Source organism: Protobothrops mucrosquamatus, unplaced genomic scaffold, assembly GCF_001527695.2.
Source record: "Protobothrops mucrosquamatus isolate PMUCROS unplaced genomic scaffold, P.Mucros_1.0 scaffold191, whole genome shotgun sequence".
Lineage (NCBI taxonomy): Eukaryota > Metazoa > Chordata > Lepidosauria > Squamata > Viperidae > Protobothrops > Protobothrops mucrosquamatus.
In genome coordinates this window covers 187,771-199,018 of record NW_015386547.1, presented here as the reverse complement: position 1 = coordinate 199,018, position 11,248 = coordinate 187,771, and the positions used below count along the sequence as shown (strand labels likewise).

At 51.6% G+C, this 11,248-nt stretch overlaps 1 protein-coding gene across 1 annotated transcript; it reads right to left on the bottom strand.

The window, feature by feature from the left end:
- Positions 1 to 422: 422 nt before the first annotated feature.
- Positions 423 to 10,834, bottom strand: BARX1 (BARX homeobox 1). The gene is made up of 4 exons (XM_015813752.1): positions 10,624 to 10,834; positions 4,009 to 4,297; positions 2,827 to 2,911; positions 423 to 587 (listed from the first exon to the last, which is right to left on the bottom strand). The coding sequence occupies exons 1-4, from the start codon at positions 10,832 to 10,834 to the stop codon at positions 423 to 425; spliced, it is 750 nt and encodes a 249-aa protein (XP_015669238.1).
- Between the last annotated feature and the right edge of the window lie 414 nt (positions 10,835 to 11,248).

Sequence of the window (11,248 nt, the reverse complement as noted above, 5' to 3'; positions counted from 1 at the left end):
GGTTCTTCCTTAGGCCCACGCAGGGAGAGGGCGGAAGGGCTCAGACGCCTAGGAAATCCTACAACGGAATCAACTGGGAATCGGAGTCCACCCCTCACCTCCATCCCCGGGTCGTCCCCGTCGCCTTCTTCCACGCGGCCACTTCCTTAAACGGCGGCGAAAGGGCCGCAGGACCTCTGCAACCCAGGGCTTCAGTGGAGCCCCGCTGTCTGCGCTCAAGGCAGGCGACCCACGGGGTAGCATTGCAAGCCGGCGGGGGCCTCGTCGCTCAGCGAGGCCCCGCGAGGCTGAGGTTCAGTTCTGGACGGCCGCAGGTCCCAGTCACCCTTCCGGGCCAAGCCGGGAGGTTCGGGCGCCAGCAGTCCAGCCTCCGCAATCCGGGCGCCAGATCGTTAGTCCGCGGGCACGCGGCGCTCCTTTTATTATTCCTGGATGGCTTGGCAGGGAGAGTCGAGGTTTTCCGCGGGCTGCTTCTCGGCTTCGCGGGCTCGCTCTTGCTCGGTCAGTTGCTCGCTGGTGGGGATGGAGTTTTTTTTCGGGCGGCCTTTGGGCTTGGTGGGAGACTCAAGGCCTCCGCCTTGCAAAACCTGTTTAAACAAAAAAAAAAAAACAACCCACACTTAAAGGTCACAAAGGGTCTGACTTAGACCAAATCCAAACGCCACAGTAGTTAACGCTGGGGAGCGAAGCTTGCTGGGAGGGTTGGGAAATGCAGAATCGCCCCCGCGCCCAATGAAAAGACGCTATTGCTGCTTGGCGCTGCGTAACAGGCCGGCCGCCTGCCTCGGCCTCTATTTCCGCCTGCGCGCCTTTGCGGAGACGGTTCCTGAGTGCTGAACTCGAGCTTGAAAGGCAAACGCCGAGCCGGTCAGCCTCTACCTAGCCCAGGGGTAGGCAACCTTGGCTCTTTTATGACTCGTGGACTTCAACTCCCGGAATTCCTGAGCCAGCATGGCTCAGCATGAAAACCTCTCCATTTCTCCTCAGCACGGCTGGCTCAGGCATTCTGGGAGTTGAAGTCCACGAGTCATAAAAGAGCCAAGGTTGCCTACCCCTGGCCTAGCAAGACCCCTTGAAGTGGAGAAAAGTCTCTTTCGTTGGATTCCTTCCTTCCTTCCCTCCCTCCCCTCGCATTTCAGGCGGGTGAAAAACAAAGGCGCCGTTTCTCGTCGCGGCGCCCTTTAGTCAAATTCACTTCCACGCGGATGGGATTAGAAACTGAGGTAAATAAGCAACCGTTTCATCTGTGGCAAACGGGCTACGAGTGGTTACTTTGAAACGACGAGAGCATAGGTTACGCTGTGTTCAGGGTTCAGGACGCGCCGGTTAAGGAAGGCGGCTGCCTTTCCTTCTCCCGGGTATGGCTTGGAAAATCAGCTGCTACTCTGTAAAATGCTGCATTTTGAAGGATACAGACTGACGTTGCCTTTCAAACCAGGGATTCTCCCTGAACAGAAAGAATGCAGCCGGGTTAGTTACAGATTAAGCTCCTTCCGGAAAAAAAGTTTTCTCCAACCGCTGCCCTTCAGCAGCGTTGGGCCACAACTCTCATCATTATCCCAAAGGCGCTTTTTCAAGAGGCGAATGGACCTTGTTTTGTCTTTGAAGACGCTTCGCTTCTCATCCAAGAAACTTCTTTAGAGCTGAAGAAGCTTCTTGGATGAGAAGTGAAACGTCTTCAAATGTCCTCCTGCTTGAGCAGGGGGCTGGACTGGAAGACCTCCAAGGTCCCTTCCAGCTTCTATTCTATTCTATTCTATTCAAAGAAAAACAAGAAAGTCCAGTTGCCTCTTGGAAAAGCACCTTTGGGACAACCAGGACCTGGGTGACCGAGAATCTCCATAGACAACTTTTATCATCCTCAGCCAAAGCAGATAGGGCTGCCTGGAAATGGGATGAGATGTGGCCTTAATAATTCTGGTCAGAAAATGTTGGATTTTTGGGGGGGCCTAATCAAAACCCCCACTGAGTTCAGTGGAATCTTCTTTTTGCCTCTAAGGCGTGCTTGACGCCCTCTCTAGATGAAAGCTCCAAGGCAGGATAACCCGTGTTCCCTAAGTCTCCTCCTGGCCCCATGTCTGTGATTTGAGCATGCCATGGCTTGTATTGTTCATAAAACCAGCTGGCTTCCACTTTATTGAAAGGCTTCTCCCCTATTTTTGCGAGGGACCACAAGCAGACTTTCAGCCTTGGGCCTTGAGATGAGAAAAAATAGCTCTGCCCTGCCTGGTTGGGCGGCTAAATGTCTATGGAGATTCTCAATCCTCCAGGTCAGGGTTGGCCCAAAGGTGCTTTTCCAAAGGCAGCTGGACTTTCTTAATTTTTACCTTGAAAATGTTTCACTTCTCATCCAAGAAGCTTCTTCAGTTCTGAACTTTCGTTAGGTTCTCTTTTCTCAGAAACTAAAGTTTCTGAGAAAACAAAAACAAAATCCCAAGAAAGCCCGTTTGCCTTTTAAAAAGCACATTTGGTGGGCTCCTTGTGGACCCGGCAGAAATCTTCACTGCTGTAGAGGCACAGCTTCCATAGGCGAAGGCTGGAGGCCTGGGCCCAGGAAGAGAGAAGAAATCCTGCCTCTGTATTGTATTCCCAGAAGAACTCCTCACGCAGCCAGCTTGCTTTTCCAATGCGGAATGCCCATACTGGTTGGGAATGATGGGAGTTGTGCCCCAAAGGAAGGGATCCCCCTGAGAGGAAGGATTGAAGCCCTAGGTCTATTTTTCCGACAACATCCCATTGATAGGAGGGTAGACTTCCTCAGTTTGGCTGTGTAAATAAGGGCTGGGTGAAAAGTTCATAGCCTGAACTTCAAAACAGCACACTTACTATTTTCTTCCACTTCATTCTTCTATTTTGGTACCAGGTTTTCACCTGCAATTGACTCAGGCCCAGGGATTCCGCCAGATCTATCCTACAGGGAGGAGAAAGATGCATTGATGGTTGGTCCGCTCTGCTTGCCTCTCCCACACTGGCTGCTCTTAAGTGTGTCTGGCGCACTGAAGGCAGAGCCCTCCGCCCTCTTTCCAGCCCGGAGCCTGAAAAGAAGAGCCGGGAGCAGCCCTGAGAGGCCGGCTAACTTCCAGGAAAGGCAAGACCCCAGCACAGGTTGCAGTTTGATCAGCAGCTCCCGGCTACACTTCCTGCTTAGGAAGTGCTTGTCCCGTTCAGCTTAAGACCCCAGGAAAAGGTGAGTGAGTGAGTGAGGTGTGTATATGGGGGGGGGGGGGCGCAAACAAACAGACTACCTTCGCTTTTTTTCAACCCTTTGAGGAACCTTAATCCTCCTGTCCTCACCACTCCTCCCCATGCGAGAGAAGGCCCTGGTTTTCACTCAAGACTCCCTTGTTGGAAGTGCGGACACGCAAACACACACACACAAACACACAAACACACACATTCTCTGCCCGGAGCCGGAGCCTGAGCCGAGGCCGGCTGGCTTCCAAGAAAGTGGAGCACAGTTGCAGTTTGATCAGCAGCTACGCTTCCTGCTCAGAAAGTGCTTGTCCGGTTCAGCTTTAAGATCCCAGGAAGAGGTGAGCGAATGAGTGAGTGAGTGAGTGAGTGAGTGGTGTGTGTATGTGTGTGGAGGGGGGGGCAGACAAACAGACTACCTTCGCTTTTTTTCAACCCTTTGAGAAACCTTAATCCTCCTGCCCTCTACCGCTCCCCCCCCCCATGCGAGAGAAGGCCCCGGTTTTCACTCAGGACTCCCTTGTCGGAAGTGCGGGGACACACACACACACACACACACACACACACACACATTCTCTTCCATGATACACTACTGGACCAGGTTGGTCACTACTGGACCAGGTTGGCAGATTGGTCAGGTAGATTGGTCGCACCCATCTCCCCCTCCCCGATCCTCCTCTTGCAGATCTGGGGGGGGGGAAACTCTCCTCGGCGTAACCCCTCTGGTCACCTCTCTCCTGCGAGCTCGCACATCCACACAGTAAGCCCCCCCCCATTCCTCCCCCCGCGGGACTCTGACCTCCGGGGGCTGCCCACCTGTCGGGGGTGGAGAGGTACTTCTGCTTTTCGAAGCGCTTCTCCAGGCCCATCAGCTGCAGTTCGGTGAAGACGGTGCGGCTCCGACGGCCTTTCTTAGCTTTCCCGCCCCCCTCGGGGGCTCCCGGGTCCAGCTTCCCGCGGAGGTGCAGCTCCAGCGGCAGGTGCGGGGATCCGGAACCGCCTTGGAGGCTGGAGCCGGCCGCCAGTAGCGCCGAGCTCAGACCCGAGCAGCCCAAGGGCGCCAGCGGGAACTTGAAGACCGCCGCCTGCTCCGCCTTCAGCACCGCTGGGGAGAGAGGAAAGCAGAGAGACAGAGGGGGTGACACACGGGATGGACGCCGGGTAAAAACAGAGAAATCCCCACCTCACCCCCTCACCCCGGTGTGTGTGTGTGTGTGTGTGTGTGTGTGTGTGTGAGAGAGAGAGAGAGAGAGAGAGAGAGAGAGAGAGAGAGAGAGAGAGAAAGAGAGGGAGGGAGGGAGGGAGGGAGGGAGGGAAGGAAGGAAGGAAGGAAGGAAGGAAGGAAGGAAGGAAGGAAGGAAGGAAGGAAGGAAGGAGAGAGAGAGACAGAGAGAGACAGAGACAGAGTGGGTGAAAGGCAAATATAACCTGTGAGAGGCTAGGGCAAAACGAAGCCCCCGTGTTCTGTTTCACTTCAGGAACGGCGGACTCTACAGACTGCCCTGAGCTGCGATCCTGACGCTGCCTTTCCTCGCCCCCAGCTTCTACGGTAGAGAGGCTGCGAGAAGGCGCATCAAGCCGCCTGTGTTTCCTGGGACAGAACCCCCCCCCAATTCTCAGCCCTCTGCATTCCCCCGGGGCTCTGGCAGCCCCTTAGAAACAAGCTGAACGGGGGTGGAGCGGGGAGAAAGAGGGCAACGGCCTCCCTTTTGCAGGACGGCACCTTCTGGACAAGCTGGACTATGGCAGCAGCCTGTTGGGACAGATGTTTTTTTTTTCCAGTTAAGTTTGGTCTGGGGTTTGCTGTGACTGGCTACAGTAATGGTAGCCTCTAGCCGGATTTTTTTTTTAAAAAAAAAAAAGGGGGGGGGAGGGGGGCTGTCCGATTTCGGCAGGGCTCCCCTTTGACCTCACAAGCATCTGACCGGTCTAAGCAAGAGTTTGAGGAGAGGCTCACACGTTCTTTTTTCCAGGTTTAAGAGCTGCCCTGTAGGAAAGAAACTCGGGAACAGCGATAAACGATCCAAGCCTGACTGTTGTGCCTTTCTGGGCTCAATCTGGTGCCTTCGCATGCCCGGGGTGTCCCTTCCCATTACCTCAATCTCTACAAGTCTCAAGGTGGTGGCCTATTTAGTCCTTCCTATTGAGGAAGGCTGACATCGGGTCGTGGGTGGGGGTGGGGTGGGGTGGGGTGTCCCAAAGCTGCAAGCGCCACCTTCTAAAGGTCTTGGCTCTGTGGGTTAAGAACAGGATTTCTTTCTGAGGAATTGTGGCGTGCTCATTGCAAGCAAATCCCTGCGCCTTTTTCTGCCAGCAATCAAAGTTGCAGGGACCCAGGGGTGCGGGCAAAGCAGCACCCATGAGGTTTGGGATTAAACTTGAAGGGCTATGGGTTAAAGGTGAACGGAGCCCCCTTGCGAGTTCTCCCGGGGTGGGGTGTCGGAAGCGCTTCTTCTGGAACAGGGGTGGTAAGGACAGCGCAATCCCACGGATGCTGTGCTTGACCGCAAATATCGAGGACCTAAAGCTGCGATCCAGGCCTCTTTAGTTGGAAGCATTTCCAAGGGGCTCAGCAGCCGGTAACTTCAAGGGAGCCCTTCCATCGTAAATCAATACGGCGAAATTTTCCATTGATTATGGAAATTCATGGTACCCTTCCAGGGTTGTAAATAAGCTCCTGTGATGTCAGGAAAGCCTAGTTATTTCCAGTATGGAATTGACTCTGTTTTTGTTGAGGTTTTGGGGTTTTGAAGTGCGTCTGCGAGGCATTAAGACAGCGGTCAATATTGGCTTCCTTAAAGGTATTATTTTATTAAGCTGCTCCCAGAAATCATGAAATTCTTTCTTCGTCTTTCTTTTGGTCCCAGAAGCAACAGATTAGTCTTTTGGAAAGCAAGCTAGCAAGCAAGCACTGCTGCTAAAAAATTAAAAAAAAGTACCAAAATAATTTTCAAAAAAATGCAGCTACTGCTCTCTTTTTTTAATTAGGCAAAAATGAAATTAGATTTTACCTAGTTTGGTAATGAAATGTCTACAAGAAAACAACCAAGCTCAGAGAGCACAAAGGACCCCACAACATTAAATGTGTATTTACCATTTTCTCATCATATATGTGGAAATGGATAATCCCGTATTTTCTTTTACAGCTATATATGCAACCTATAAATCTTATCTTTTAAACTGACGCATAAATCCTTTTACTGTAGAACAAATGTACAGACACAAGCGTATATCATAAATGTATGACAATTATATATAGTTCCAGTTTTGAAACTTTTCAGCTGCTTCTTAAGGATAGCTTTCAATTCTATTGTATAAATAAATTTAGAAATAATCAGAGCTGTACTGTGATCTTTAGGTGAAATGAGAAATAAATAAATTACTTTTGGGTGCAGCAGGATATAAAAAAGTACACTTGTAAGAACATACAATTGTACACTTTTTCATTCAATTGAGGTACAACTGAAAACATACAGATTTACTTCTCAATGTTTCACAATACTGCACGCTAAAGGGGCTCAAATCTGTATTATTGCATTAAACCATGTTTCCTAATTTTGCACCAACCACTGCTATAAAATAAGAATAAGAATATTCCAAATCCTTGGGAAGGCCTTGATAGATGAATAAAAATGCCAATCCAGTCTAAATAATTGGCTGACTAGGCAACTGACCATATCAGCACACTGGGTGCTATACCCCAAAAAATCTTGGGCAATTCTTAGAAAATCTGCACACTGATAAAATTTCCATCAGTCAATTCAGTTCAGTTCAATTTATTGGGTTCGTAGTCCACCAATCAATTGCAAAAGGCTTGGATATACACATATACTAGCCCATACATAATGGCATCCTGGGTTCTTGGGAAGAACTTGATGCGTATGAAGGTCAACACCAGCTAAAGAATTGGCAGCTGTGACTTCACATTGTTGTAAACACTTAACATCATAATAATACAGGCTCTATTCAAGTTCTCTAATTCAGTTCAGTTTTATGTGCATTTAAAACATACCTATTAAAATCCCTGGGACTTGGAACACATCCAGTATGAACTCTTTTGCCCTATTACTTGGTGCTGAGTCTTCTCAGGCACCGTTTATGCAGAAGCAAATCCCACAGAACTGAACAAAATTTGAGGAATTTCCCCCAAAGACTTCATACCGTAGAAGGAAGAAGCCACATTAGTTTCGCCAACTTGCCAAGCCAACAGTAACAAAAAGCAAGGACACAATAACTCAGATTCTTTTACATCTTTCGGAAGTCGGGAGGAAAGAGATAGGTCATGGAAACATCCAATCAATATCTATTTTCTTTCTTTGATTAAAAAAAAAAGGCAAACTCTGGAGTGCTTATTGTTTGAAGCTCTGTTTGAGGGTCAAGAAGCCTCAAGGAAAGTTGAGCACCAATTCCTGAACCCTAGTTCCAAAAGTTATTCCCTTCCTTATCCAGGCGAATTCCAATCCTAACCTCAGCCTTCTTGGCTATATATCCTAAAGAACAGGCATAGCTTAAAATCATTTCATGGAAATACCCGTCCATTTTACTTCCCCTGAAAGCTTCTGAAAGGCGATACTCAAATTGACAACGGCAAATTAGCGGCGGGGGATGTAAAACGGAGCGGAGATCCAGCCGGATTTGTTCCAGTGGCAAAATCTGCTAATGTCTTGCTCTGGAATTTCCGCTCTGGATTCTCGCCATTGATTAATCAATAGAGAGCTGGAGAATCTCCCTGTAGACCCACAACCCTTCATTGCTGAAACCAGCTTACAGCAATTCTTCCTCTCAGGGTCGCATTCTTTGCCTCTGGCTATCAGTTCAATCCTTTCTTAGCAGCAAAGCTTGGGGGGGGTTTAAGTAGAGCTGCTCTGCAAGCCGAGGTTGCCTGTTCATTAATATCCAACATAAAGGCAGGATGGAGAATTGTTGCAAGGATTTAGGCTATGGAGTAAGAAGAGAAAATAGGTTCTGCGTAAAGCATACCCCAAAGCAGGAATGCAAAGGCCCTCCAGAAATGCTCTCAAAGGCAGAGGTTTATCTAAGCGCCTCCACCTATCCGCATCTTATTAGGTATTTCCGGGAGGTGATATTTTCAAAATGGAAAAAAAAAAAAAAAGACAGAAGAATAGAACAACACCACTTCTTTACAGTGGCTTGTCACTTTTGCGTTTGGGCTGTACAAATAATGTCACTGGGCCAACCTTTTGGCGATTTGGCCCTGTCCTCATTACTGATATAACAACAGGACGGTACTAGCAGTGTTAGTAGTGGGAAAAACGGCCTTTTATCTGAACGGGTCTTTTCACTTGTTTTGCACATTGGTTGCTCTCACTCTCCTCCACTGCGCGCTCTTCCCTCTTCCCCCATCAAGCTAAAACGAGTTCTCGATGAGCAGCCCCCTCAAGGGAAGGGGCAAGGGGCTCCGGTTCGTGGCTGCTGCAGGGCCATTCTCCAATTAGAACAAAGCAAAAGCAGGGAACAAGCGACTCCCCAGAATGGAGCCTTGGATTTCGCTTTTTAAACCGTGTGAAAAGAGCCCGGTTCCAACCAAGGTTGGTCGGATTTCAGCCGGTTCTGGAGCGGCCCTTGTCTCTCGCTTGTGACTGGCTTTGTCAGATGCAAGCGTGTAGGGTCCCGATTTAGAGAGGACCAGCTGAAACCAAACCAGCCGTGGATCTCGGCTCCCAGCTGAATGGAGGGTGGGAAAGAACCCCATTACTGATGCTGCATCTCAGGCTCACCTCAGACAAAGGCAACTACCCGCCCAAAGGATCGGACTAGGCACCCTCGTGCTTTCCCGTTTCTCCTCGAGGTACAACTCACGGGTTCGGACATGGGGAGGGCCAGGTGATAAGGAGCCGGCAGCCAAGGAGACCCAGCTGAGAGGCCCTTAGCATCTTAGCTTTTCCAAGGCAACAAGCAGATCCGATGGACGGGAGGGAGTGCACCGGCCAGAAACACACACACACACACACACACACCCCGCCTACTCTCTCTCTCTCTCTCTCTCTCTCTCTCTCTCTCTCTCTCTCTCTCTCTCTCTCTCTCCCTCTCTCCCCCTCTCCTCCAAGCCTTATCCGGGCCCACCGATTGCTCTTGAGGGAATGGCCTAGTTTGCCCTAAAGTCAGGGCCACCTTCCGAGGACTCCTCCAGTTCTCGGCAGGCCTCTGGGGGCCTTCTTCTGCAGCAGTTTGGGGAGACCCGAAGCAGAGAGGCGGCCAAAGAGGTGTTCCCTGAAAAAAAACAAACACCGGTCCAGGAGATCACCGGACTTTCAAAAGGTGTAAATATGACTGCCCAAGCCTCCTCGGTCTTCCCTACCCCAGCCGCTGCTCCAAGCGGGAATTGGGGCGGGGACCCCCTTCCCTCTGCTGGTCCAGATCAATTTGAGAAGGGACTTCGTTCCTGAGAAGCCTCCCTCAGCTTCGCGTCTCAGAAAAGGCCCGGGGAGACCGACCTCCTCGAAGTTGCACCCGAAGGAAGTCTGGCGCAGCTTGGCTCAATCTGGTCGCTTTCCACCCCCCCAGCTGGGTTGGGGACCTTGGACCTCTATATAAGCTTTCTCTGGGTTTTTTTTAAAACCTTTTCCCTGCAAGCTTGGATAAAGCTGTCAACCTGGAGCTCTATCCCGAAAGTTTTGAGGCAGAGACTAGAATGATATTATGCAAGACCGTCGACACTGCCTTATTCCGAACAAGTAGCCCGAAGCCTATTTTTTTTAAGGCGGTGAGGGAGAGGCCGCGAAAGAGTTGAGATTTTCCATGGGCTTTGAATCAATGGCAAGGAAAATATTACTCTCTGTGGAAAAGAGAATGCTCGGAGGAATGAGGCTGTCCTCGTTTAAACCCACTAAACGTATTTGTCACTCGTTTTCAGAGAGAATTACTCCGTGCTTCGTGTCTGTTCCACCGCGGCAGGCAAGGGGTGGTTACCGGATCCTCCGTCCCGGCAGGGCACTAAAGACCCCCGCGTTTCCCCCCCAAGATCAACTCTCCGCTGATTGCAGGATCGCAGCTGCAGCGCGGCCCTGCCCTTTGAGTCGGAGGGCTCCTGAAAAGAGGGGGGCTTCCGTCTCCAGCTGCAGAGAAGATAAGCTCGGGGCGACACCCCAAAGGCAGGGTACGTGGGGTGGGAGAGGGAGAAGGGAGCCTCAATTCCTCTCTAGATCAATGGGAGCCAACCCGCTGGTTTCAGGGCTGGGTGGGAGGAGGAACGGCTGGTTGGGGGGCGAATATTCCTTCCCGCAAGCCCTGTGAGCAGCCCCATCCTCTACCAAGGATTGATTTCCGCCTTAGCCCCACCCTCCAAGAAGACCTGGTTTTTCCCCCTCCCGTCCAAACACACACACACACACACACACACACACACACACACACACACACACACACAGAGGTCCACCAAGAGAGGCAGCGCACAAGCGAAGAAAGACCTACCTAAGGGGTTGTGGTAGGGTCGGGTCGACAGTAGAGCCTTCACGCCAAATTTGAGCAGCTCCCCGGCTGGCGCCGCGCTCTTGGCATCCGGGTGATCCGTCAGGATCTCCTCGATCATAAAGCTCCGATAGCGGTGCGACCGGTGGTCAACGAAAGGGTCTGCGGGGAAATAGTGGGCGGCGGCGGCGCCCAGATCCAAAGGGTGCTGCATTGTTCCTGTCGGGAGAGTTCCCTTCCTTTCTGCCAAGTCAGCTCCGCTACTCCCGGCTCAGAGCAGCCTCTCATCTGGCGCTTCGGCCGGGACACTCGGAGGCCTCGGGCAGGCCGGGGCCACCATGCTCGCTGCTGGAGAGCGCCGCTCCTTAGGCTAATGCTCCGGGGGGATCTCCACCCACCGCTCTGCCACCAGCTGGGTTCCGCTGCCGCCGCTGCTGCTGCCGCAGCTCTTCCACCGTCGCCCGGCTAAGCAGGGAAGCCTGCAGCCTCGGCTTGATCGAAGGCGCGGCCTCGGAGGAGCAGCTTCTTTCTCCACCCCAGCGCCACTCCAGACAACAGCCTATTATAAGAGTGACGCTGCTCGGAGCGCGGGGGGCTTGGGATGTCGACGCGGGGGGGTGGGGGGGGG